This window comes from Dendrobates tinctorius, unplaced genomic scaffold (assembly GCF_039654945.1).
Source record: "Dendrobates tinctorius isolate UK_male_01 unplaced genomic scaffold, ASM3965494v1 ptg000035l, whole genome shotgun sequence".
NCBI lineage: Eukaryota > Metazoa > Chordata > Amphibia > Anura > Dendrobatidae > Dendrobates > Dendrobates tinctorius.
In genome coordinates, this window is record NW_027361703.1 from 4,388,146 (window position 1) to 4,400,146 (window position 12,001).

At 43.8% G+C, this 12,001-nt stretch overlaps 1 protein-coding gene across 2 annotated transcripts in view; it reads right to left on the bottom strand.

The window, feature by feature from the left end:
- NELL2 (neural EGFL like 2) overlaps positions 1-12,001 on the bottom strand; it is a 549,962-nt gene that overhangs the window by 69,733 nt on the left and 468,228 nt on the right. For both annotated transcript variants that reach the window (XM_073573236.1, XM_073573234.1), the window contains one exon: positions 3,975-4,097. In XM_073573236.1, coding sequence (XP_073429337.1) covers positions 3,975-4,097 — 123 coding nt within the window. The remainder of the gene's footprint in view (positions 1-3,974; positions 4,098-12,001) is intronic.

Below are 12,001 nucleotides of genomic sequence, written 5' to 3' on the forward strand. Positions count from 1 at the left end.
ACAAAAAAATTACTTTAGGTCCAATTTTTTTTATTTTTACCAAGGGTAACAGGAGAAATTGGACAGCAAAAGTTATTGTGCAATTTCTCCTGAGTACGCTGATACCTGATATGTGGGGGGAACCACTGTTTCGGCGCATGGCAGAGCTCAGAAGGGAACGAGCGCCGTTTGACTTTTTCAATGCAAAATTGGCTGGAATTCAGATCGGACGCCATGTCACGTTTGCAGAGCCCCTGATGTACCTAAACAGTGAAACCCCCCACAAGTAACCCCATTTTGGAAACTAGACCCCCCAAGGAACTTATCTAGATATGTGGTGAGAACTTTGAACCCACAAGGGCTTCACAGAAGTTTATAACGTACAGCCGTACAATTAAAAAATCATATTTTTTCCACAAAAATGATGTTTTCACCCCCAATTTTTATTTTCCCAAGGGTAACGTGACCCTAAAAGTTATTGTGCAATTTGTCCTGAGTACACTGATACCCCATATGTGGGTGTAAATGACTATTTGGGCATATAGCAGAGCTCGGAAGGGAAGCAGCGCCATTTGACTTTTTTGGCTGGAATTGAGATCGGACACCATGCCGCGTTTGGAAAGTCCCTGATGTGCCTAAACAGTGGAAACCCCCCACAAATGACACCATTTTGGAAACTAGACCCCCCAAGGAACTTATCTAGATGTGTGGTGAGCACTTTGAATCTCCAAGGGCTTCACAGAAGTTTATAATGCCCGGGCGTGAAAATAAAAAAAATCATATTTTTTCCATAAACATGATCTTTTAGTCCCCAATTTTTTTATTTTCTCAAGGGTAACAGGAGAAATTGGACCCCAAAAGTTGTTGTCCAATTTGTCTTGAGTACGCTGATATGTTGGAGAAAACTACTGTATGGGCACACGTCGGGGCTTGTAAGGGAAACAGTGACGTTTTGGAATGCAGACTTTGATGGAATGGTCTGCGGGTGTCATGTCGCGTTTGGAGAGCCTCTGGTGTGCCTAAACTGTGGAAACCCCCCACAAGTGACCCCATTTTGGAAACTAGACCCCCCATGGAACTTATCTAGATGTGTGGTGAGCACTTTGAACCCCTAAGTGCTTCACAGAAGTTTATAACGCCCGGGCGTGAAAATACAAAATACATATTTTTTTCCACAAAAGTGATAATTTTGCCCCGAATTTTTTATTTTCCTAAGGGTATCAGGAGAAATTGGACCCCAAAATATGTTTTGCAATTTGTCCTGAGTAGGCTGATACCCCATATGTGGGTGTAAAACACTGTTTGGGCACATGGCAGAGCTTGGAACGGAAGGAGCACCATTTGACTTTTTCAACGCAGAATTGGCTGGAATTGAGATCAGATGCCATGTTGCGTTTGGAGAGCACCTAATGTGCCCAAACAGTGGAAACCCCCCAATTCTCACTCCAACGCTAACACCAACACACCCTTAACCCTAATCTCAGCCCTAACCCTAGCCCTAACACTAACCCTAACCCTAGCCCTAACCCTAATGGGAAAATGGAAATAAATAAATTTTTAAAATTTTATTATTTTTCCCTAACTAAGGGCGTGATAACGGGGGATTTGATTTACTATTTATGACAGGTTTTTATTTTTGGCAGCTGTCATATGCTAAAAGATGCTTTTTATTGTAAAGATAGTTTTTGCATCACCACATTTTAAGAGCTATAATTTTTCCGTATTTTGACCCACCGAGGCATGTGAGGTCTTATTTTTTTCGGGACGAGTTGCCGTTTTTATTGGTACCATTTTTGGGCATGTGACATTTTTTGATCGCTTTTTATTCCGATTTTTTGGACGCAGAATGAACAAAAACCAGCATTTCAAACATTTCTTTTGGGGGGTGCGCTTACACCGTTCCGCGTGCGGTAAAATTGATAAAGCTGTTCTATTCTTCGGGTCAGTATGGTTACAGCGATACCTCATTTATGTCTGGGCGCTTTTATGCAATGAAAACAATTTTATATAAAAAATTATTATTTTTGCATCGCTTTACTCTGTGAGCTATAACTTTTTTATTTTTTCGCTGAAGATGCTGTATGGTGGATGACGTTTTCAGCAGTACCATGGTTATTTATATGCGTCTCTTTGATCGTGCGTTATTGCACTTTTTGTTCGGCGGTATGATGATAAAGCTTTATTTTTTGCTTTATTTTTTATTTTTATTTTTTAAGGGGTTCACTAAGGGGGTTAACTAGTGGGACAGTTTTATAGGGCGGGTAGTTACGGACGCGTCGATACCAAATATGTTTATTTTTTTTTTATTTCCAAAAAATGAATATTAGGGAATATTTTTTTTTTTTAATTTATTTAGGGATTTTTTAGAAATTATTTTTACACTTTTTTTTAACTTTATTACAATGTCCCAGGGGGGACATCACAGATCCCTGTGCCAGATCAGCGATCTGTCACAGGCAGTACAGAAGGCTTTCTCGTGCCTGTGCTTTGCAGGCATGAGGAAGCCGGCTCCCTGCAGGCCCCCGAAGGTCCCTGCCGCCATTTTGGATCCGGGAACCTGCAGGGAAGGAGACCCCCGCAGCGGCGCTGCACATTGCGCTGCTGCGGGGGTCGCAGGGAAGTACGGAGGGAGCCCCCTCCATCCCGATGCTTCCCTAAACCCCCGGTTATTTTTTAAGGGGTTCGCTAAGGGGGTTAACTAATGGGACAGTTTTATAGGGTGGGTCGTTATGGACGCGGCGATACCAAATATGTGTACTTTTATTGTTTTTTTTTATTATTTCCAAAAAATGAATTTATTAGGGAATATTTTTTTTTTTTTAATTTATTTAGGGATTTTTTAGAAATTATTTTTACACTCTTTTTTTTAACTTTATTACAATGTCCCAGGGGGGACATCACAGATCGCTGTGACAGATCAGCGATCTGTCACAGGCAGTACAGAAGGCTTTCTCGTGCCTGTGCTTTGCAGGCATGAGGAAGCCGGCTCCCTGCAGGCCCCCGAAGGTCCCCGCCGCCATTTTGGATCCGGGGACCTGCAGGGAAGGAGACCCCCGCAGCGGCGCTGCACATTGCGCTGCTGCGGGGGTCGCAGGGAAGCACGGAGGGAGCCCCCTCCCTCCCGATGCTTCCCTAAACCCCGGTACACTGCGATCGTGTTTGATCGCAGTGTGCCAGGGGTTAACATGTCGGGGGCGGTCCGTGACCGCCCCGACACATAATGCCGGGGGGTCAGCTGTGATAATCAGCTGACACCCAGCCGCGATCAGCGGCGCTCACCACGTGAGCGCCCCTGATCGCTATGACGTACTAGCCCGTCCCTGAGTATTAAGTCCCAGGGCACATGGACGGGATAGTACGTCATATGGCAGAAAGGGGTTAAGGTCATAAATAATGAATTTGATGAATACTTCATGGATATTTTATTGAACGTTTTACATTAGAAAGCCAATGTGTATCATTCTATATGTCAGAATATACTCAAAAAATGTTTATAGTGAGACAAAGTTCATTTCTGCTGTACTGTGCTAGCTCTGCGTTACTGTGTTAGCTGTGCTGTACTGTGTTAGCTCTGCTATACAGTGCTAGTTCTAACCTCAGTGCAGAGCTATGTGTAATCATGAAAGTAAAGTGTCAGACATTACTTGGTTCACTCTGGTAACTCCCCTGTTCATTTAATCTAAGCTCTGGAGGCAGATTCTAGTGCAGATCTGCGTCCAACCCATAGATCTTAACAGATTATTTGCATTTAATAAAAAGTGGATATCTCTGTAATAATAAGACATCAGATCACAAATAACAAGGAATCATTTTATTCAATTTTCTCTGACCCGCATTCCTAAATACACGGCTTAGGAGGGTTGATTGAACTGACAGATTTCCTTTAACATATAAGCCAACGTCTGTGTGAAATTCTGGATACATGGATTTTAGATTTGCACTATATTATAATTATACAACAGTAGACAATAAGATTAAACATATGAGAACTGTACCTTTACAGATGGTTCCATTACCAGTGTATCCTGGCTGGCATACACAGTTGTGTCCACCCACAGTGTTAAAACACAATGCATTCTCATCACAGCTGTGCTGGTTTGTTGCACACTCATTGTGTTCTGAAAGTCAAACCAAAATTATGAATTTAGTGTCCAAAATAATTAGTTCATGATATTTACATCATTATTGACTACTGATAATACAAGCCTTAGTCATGTAGCTACTGTATATCTATGAAAAAGCTGAGTATAAAGTTAAACATATCGACAAAAGAACACAAGTGTTTTCATGAATTTACATTTATTTCCACATTTTATAACAGTTATAAAGGCTCCTCATATTATTTATCAAATTATTATTTAAAAGATACATAAATAAAGCAGAATCCATATTATCATGTAAAGATTCACTATGTCACAGTCAGCATGACATAGAAACCTTTCCAGAAATCCAGCTAATGTCGGGTTCACACTTGCGAGAAACTCGCATGAGTCTCGCATCTCAATACCCGACATTGCCGCTGCCACTCAGGACTGGAGCGCTCAGCTGCATAGAAATAAATGCAGCCGCACACTCTGGTCCCGAGTGCTGGCGGCAATGTCGGGTATTGAGATGCAAGACTCGTACGAGGGTCTCGCAAGTGTGACCCCAATCTTAATGATAAAAGAGTTTTGGAGCTGTAAAATGGCTGCAGAATGGTAATAGTAAGGACCAGGGGGCTGCAAAAGAAAGCAAAATGTGGGTAAGAGAATGACAATTGCCCTGACAACAAATGTAGAAAAATGACTTAAATCCTTAAATTAGTCAGTAAACATATAGTTAATTAATTTACCCAACAGTCTGGATAGAATCAATAAAATGGTGTGAGGCTAGACAACACACAGCCCAAAATCCATGTAAGGGCAGTTTCACACGTCCAGATAATTCCGGTACCGGAAAAACCGGTACCGGAGCTATCCGTGTCCGTGTGTCCATGTGCATACGTATGCCATCCGTGTGACATCCGTGTGCTATCCGTATGTCCGTGTGTACCATCCGTGTGCTGTCCGTGTGCTGTCCGTATGCTGTCCGTGTGTCCGTGTTTTTGAAAAATTATTTTCAATGTTAACCCTTTGACTTTTAAAAATGCACACGGATCGCACACGGACAGCATCCGTGTGCGGTACATGTTTACACGGACCCATTGACTTGTATGGGTCCGTGTGATCCGTGCTGTTGCACAAAAATGGACATGTCAGCGTGTTTTCCACACGGACACACGGTCCGTGAAAACACGCTGACATCTGCATAGACACATTCATTCGAATGTGTCTACATGTGTCAGTGTCTCCGGTACGTGAGAAAACTGTCACTACACGTACCGGAGACACTGGCGTGTGAAACTGCCCTAAGTCAATGTAGACTATTCTTATCAATGTCATATGTCAATATATTCATCTATTCATTGAAACCCACCCAGAGTTAAATCACATTAGTAAGAAAAGCAAAACAGCTGTAAGCTTGTGTTATTATTCTGGGAAGGGACCAATAGCCACATAGATAGATCACAGCTGTCTGTTTAGCCATTACAGATTATTAAAAAGGTGGGGCACCCCCAAAAAACATTTGTGGGGCCCCCTATTTGTAATAACCAGCAAAGGCTAAACAGACAGCTGCAGACTGATCTTAATAGTCTGGGAAGGAGCTATGGATATTGGCCCTCTTTCAGACTAACAACAACAGCCCTCAGCCACTCCAGAAATGGCACATCCATTAACTGAACCAATTCCATCTCTTAGCCTCGGTACATTGGCAAGCTGGGCAATAGTTTCATAAATCTCTGTTGAAGACGTTTGTGGAGCCAGTAGTTCCTATTGCGGCACCTCCTGACCCTGTATTGGTATTGGCAATGTGGAATATGAGGTAGAGAAAATACTGGATTCTCATTTGACTAGACGGAGACTCCAGTACTTGGTCAAATGGAAGGGTTATGGCCAGGAGGATAATTCTTGGGTCTCTGCTTCTGACATTCATGCCAATAGATTGGTTCTTGCTTTTCACCGGGCCCATCCTGATCGGCCTGTTGATGTGGATGAGGGTTCGGTGACCCCTCCTCAAGGGGGGGTACTGTTGTGAATTTGCTTTCTGGCCTACCTCTGGTTACTACTGAAGGTAGTGGAGCTTGTCAAATTGACAGAGGGGTTGCAAGTTCTCTTTCTGGGCTCCCTCTGGTGGTTACTGGATGTAATGGAGCTGATCTGATTAGCAGAGGCTTGCCACCTGATAATGAGGATGACGATTGGAGATCTGGGGTTTCAGACTGGATTTAAGACAGCCGACTCCCTCTATCTCTGCTGGTGATTTTTTCCTGCATCCTGAGGTCTTAGTTTCCAGCTCAGTCTCTGCAGGCTCAGCTAAGTGTTCTTGTTATGATGAGTCACCGAAGGAGGAAAAAACAAAATACCAGCTAAGTCCAGAAAAACCAGAGAGGTTGGCAGCTATCGGATTGCAGACCCCTGAACCTATCCACAACAGCTAGCAGTAGCCGTGGGGGGTTCCTACGGTGCCCTAGACCCCTCGATCACAGCCGGAGAACTATATAGCCTAAAGACAGAAAGGGGAAAAACTAAACTGCCCCAGAGCAGACCCCAAAGCAATAGGCAGCCCCCAACATATAGTGACGGTGAAGCAAGATGAAAACACTAACACAGATAGAAAGATAGGTTGAGCAAATGATGGGGCCCAAGCTAACTACATAGGACAGGATAGGAAAGCTGCTGTCTACCATCCGCAAAAACCCTATAAAAATGAGGCAACCGACTGATAGGAAAAACAGGCCCTGAAGTTGCTAGGCTTCAAAAGACTATATCAGCACTCAGGTATATTCTGAAGACAGAGCAAAAGATCAACAGATCAGAGACAAAAATGGAATTCAGCTCACCCCCCGGCCGGGGAAGGCAGAACTCCCAAAAAACAAGGCAAAACAAAAAACAAAACTGAAGAGTACAAAGCAGAGCAGAAAAACTTAGCTTTGAGATGCAGGAATCAGACTGGTCTCCAAGAAGCCAGCAGGAAAATCACCAGCCAGGAAGAAGGGCATCGGCAGCCTTATATCCAGTCCTCAATTCCAGCCTCCCAGTCATCATCTAGCTGCCCAGGTGTCTGATAATCAGCCTCACTACCTTCCTTCACCAGAGGAGGGAGTTCATCAGACCTCAATAGTGAAGGGAAAAATGAACTCACAACAGTACCTCCCCCTTGAGGAGGGGTCACCGAACCCTCATCCATGCCACCAGGGCGATCCGGGTGAGCCCGATGAAAGGCATGCACCAATCTTTCGGCATGAATATCAGAGGCAGAGACCCAGGAATTATCCTCCTGACCATAACCCTTCCACTTAACCAAATACTGGAGTCTCCGTCTAGCCAGACGGGAATCCAGTATCTTCTCTACCTCATATTCCATGTTACCTTCAACCAATATAGGGTCAGGAGGTGCCACCACAGGAACTACTGGTTCAACAAACCTCTTCAACAAGGACTTATGAAACACATTATAAATTTTAAATGTGACAGGAAGAGCCAACCGAAAAGAGACCGGATTAATAATCTCCAAAATCTTGTAAGGTCCAATAAATCTAGGCTTAAACTTAGGAGAAGCCACCTTCATAGCGATATTTTTTGATGACAACCAAACCAGATCACCCACCTTAAACTGGGGAGCAACGGTCCTACGCCGGTTGGAAAACCGCTGGGCCTTTTCCTGGGAGAGAGACAACTTATCGACTACTTGGTCCCAGATCTGGTGCATTCTCTCCACCACAGTGTCAACACCTGGGCAGGCAGAAGGCTCCACCTGCCCTGAAGAAAATCGAGGGTGAAAACCAAAGTTACAAAAAAAAGGTGACATCAAAGTGGCAGAACTAGTTCTATTATTTAAAGCAAATTCGGCCAAGAGCAAAAATGAAACCCAATCATCCTGATCGGCAGAAATAAAACATCTCAAATACGAATCCAAAGTCTGGTTTGTTCTCTCCGTCTGCCCATTGGTCTGAGGGTGAAACGCAGAGGAGAAGGACAACTGAATTCCCAGCTTGGAACAGAAAGTCCTCCAAAATCTAGACACAAACTGAACTCCTCTGTCAGATACAATGTTCTCAGGAATCCCGTGCAAGCGAACCACCTGTTGCAAAAACAAGGGCACCAACTCAGAGGAAGATGGCAACTTAGGGAGTGGTACAAGATGGACCATCTTAGAGAATCTATCACAAATCACCCAAATAACAGTCATTCTCTGAGAGACAGGCATATCAGAGATGAAATCCATTGAAATATGGGTCCATGGCCTCCTGGGCACCGGCAAAGGCATCAACAAGCCACTAGAGCGAGAACAAGGTTTAGACCGGGAGCAAGTCCCACAGGACTGCACAAAATTCCTGACATCATGAGACAAGGCGGGCCACCAAAAAGACCGACTCACCAGATCTCTAGTACCAAAAATACCTGGATGACCAGCCAATGCAGAGCAATGAACTTCAGACATCATCTTCCTCCACTGGTCAGGAACATACAACTTTCCACAGGGACAACGCTCAGGTTTGTCCTCCTGAAACTCTTCCAGAGCACGTCTCAAATCAGGCGAGATGGCAGAAAGAACTACCCCCTCGCCTAAGATGGTAGCAGGCTTAGTCACAACAGGAGAATCAGCAAGGAAACTCCTAGAGAGGGCGTCTGCCTTGACATTCTTAGTGCCCGGAAGGAAAGAGACCACAAAATCAAAACGTGTGAAAAACAAGGCCCACCTAGCCTGTCTAGGATTCAAGCGCTTGGCCGACTCCAGGTAAATCAAATTCTTGTGGTCAATAAGGACCATGACTTGGTGTTTGGCTCCCTCCAACCAATGTCTCCACTCCTCAAGTGCCCATTTCATGGCCAACAGTTCCCGATTCCCCACATCATAGTTAAGTTCGGATGGAGAGAACTTTCGGGAAAAGAAAGCACAAGGATTCATTTTAGATGTCGGTGTGCCCTTAGTGATGCTCCTGTTTTCTCCACCTCTCCCCAGTCGCATGATGTTCCTGACTATTTGGCTGACTTTTATGATGTATTTAGTGAGAATGAGTCTGCGTCTTTGCCTCCTCATAGGAGTTATGACTGTGCAATTGAGCTGAACCCGGGGTGTAAATTCCCCAAGGGTCGGCTTTTCAATTTATCTGTACCCGAGCACGAGGCTATGCGATCCTATATTAAGGAGGCATTGGAGAAGGGTCATATTAGACCATCCTCTTCACCCTTAGGTGCTGGGTTTTTTTTCGTGGCTAAAAAGGATGGTTCATTAAGGCCTTGTATTGACTATCGTGCCCTCAACAAAATTACTGTTAAATATCAGTATCCGTTACCCCTGATTTCTGATCTATTCTCCAGAGTTAAAGGTGCTTGCTGGTTTACCAAGCTTGACCTCAGGGGGCGTATAATCTTATTCGCATTAAGCATGGGGATGAATGGAAGACGGCGTTTAATATTCCGGAGGGACATTTTGAGTACCTGGTGATGCCTTTTGGGCTCACTAATGCCCCTTCTGTCTTCCAGTGCTGATTTTCCTGCTGGATTCTTGGAGACCAGTCTGATTCCTGCATCTCAAAGCTAAGTTTTTCTGCTCTGCTTTGTACTCTTCAGTTTTGTTTTTTGTTTTGCCTTGTTTTTTGGGAGTTCTGCCTTCCCCGGCCGGGGGTGAGCTGAATTCCATTTTTGTCTCTGATCTGTTGATCTTTTGCTCTGTCTTCAGAATATACCTGAGTGCTGATATAGTCTTTTGAAGCCTAGCGACTTCAGGGCCTGTTTTTCCTATCAGTCGGTAGGCTCATTTTTATAGGGTTTTTGCGGATGGCAGACAGCAGCTTTCCTATCGTGTCCTATGTAGTTAGCTTGGGCCCCATCATTTGCTCAACCTATCTTTCTATCTGTGTTAGTGTTTTCATCTTGCTTCACCGTCATTATATGTTGGGGGCTGCCTATTGCTTTGGGGTCTGCTCTGGGGCAGTTTAGTTTTTCCCCTTTCTGTCTTTAGGCTATATAGTTCTCCGGCTGTGATCGAGGGGTCTAGGGCACCGTAGGAACCCCCCACGGCTACTGCTAGTTGTTGTGGATAGGTTCAGGGGTCTGCAATTCGATAGCTGCCAACCTCTCTGGTTTTTCTGGACTTAGCTGGTATTTTGTTTTTTCCTCCTTCGGTGACTCATCATAACAGAATCACCAGCCAGGAAGAAGGGCGTCGGCAGCCTTATATCCAGTCCTCAATTCCAGCCACCCAGTCATCATCTAGCTGCCCAGGTGTCTGATAATCAGCCTCACTACCTTCCTTCACCAGAGGAGGGAGTTCATCAGACCTCAATAGTGAAGGGAAAAATGAACTCACAACAGTTCTTTTGCTATTCTGTTCACATTTGATCTGGTTTGTCTATTTCAGTTTTGTGTGGGTCAGCCAGCTCCGGCTGGGGCTGTGCTGAATCACCACCCATATGTTACTGCTTGTGCCAGTTTGTTTTTGTCCCTTATTATATTGGCCTCTTTTTGCTCTGCTTTCAGAATATACCAGAGTGCTGATATAGTGGGCAAAGTCATGTGACTTCAGTATTTTTGCATCAGACGTGTTGGACTTTTTTGCAGTGTTTTTTGTGTGATTGCAGACAGTCTTTCCTTTCCTGTCCTGTCTAGTCAGCGTGGGCCCCATCGTTTGCTCAGTCTATTTTCCTACCTGCGTATGTGTTTTCATCTTGCCTCACCGACAATATATGTTTGGGGGCTATCTATTCCTTTGGGGTCTGCTCTGGGGCAGTTTAGATTTCTCATTTCTTGCTTTAGGCTTAGTTAGCTCTCCGGCTGTGCCGAGGCATCTAGGATCATCGCACGCACGCTCCACAGCTACTGCTAGTTGTGTGGATAGGATCAGGGGTCTGCAATCCGCTTAGTTACCAACCTCTCTGGTGTTCTGTGGCTTAGCTTGGGCTTGCTCTCCTCCTCGGTGACCCAATCGCAACAGGTATGTCTTTCTGAATTTTTCTATGTTCGCTGTTTTTGAATACCAGGCAAGCCTAAGAATATATGGAGTGCTGAAAAATAAAGCAGCTTTTTTCTTCTCTAAATCTGGACAATCCCTTTAGTGCAGCTTGAAAGAACTTCTGACTTGTCAGAGTGACAATTAGAATCTTCGTTGGGTAAGGGTATTTACAAAACCAATATAATAGCCTACATAGGACAATATTGCTCTTCACAGAAAGAAAGACAATATAACTAAAAAATCATAGGAAAGATCAGCTATTCATATTAAATATTGAATTGTATGCATTTACTAGTAAAGCCACATTCACATTTCATGAAATGCTTTCGTTTAATGTTTACTCCAGCCAAAGTTCCCTGGTCAGTGTTAAAAAGACACATTGATTAATCAGATGCTTGTGCCAGATGTCATACAGTTTCATCCATCTTCTATAGACTTTTAAGGTATTTGTTTGAAGGATGCATTTTTACAGAATTTGTTACATTGTCTCATGTATTTTTTTGTGTAATATTATACACCTGTCCGATGGAGACCTAAGGGACGCTCTTATAGTCTCCATTGGACTAATATAATCTCATAGAGTTGTTTAGTGCACATATTGGATGGTCTCATGGTCCGTGTATACGTTAAATGTAGTGCAAAAACCCATGTGAACCCAGTCTAGCAGCAATGGTTAGTCATAACATCACTGCTAACAACATAGGCTATGCTGGAATATGTTTGGTGCAACAACTCATTCCTGTCTATGAGTGTTCAGTTGCTATATTTGTATGCTGTTTATAAAGTAAAAAAAAAAAACAACTCCCAGAGGCTCACACAGGGATAGCATGTGACTGTATTTCCTGATTTTTCCTGTGTCTGTGTATGAGAGAAGCAGCCTGCTGCAGATGCTGCACAGATAGAGACACACAAATGATTTATTCCTGATCTATTAAGCTTATCATATATTGTTCCTGTTTGTTCCTGAATAAAGAAGCTCTGTTTTCAC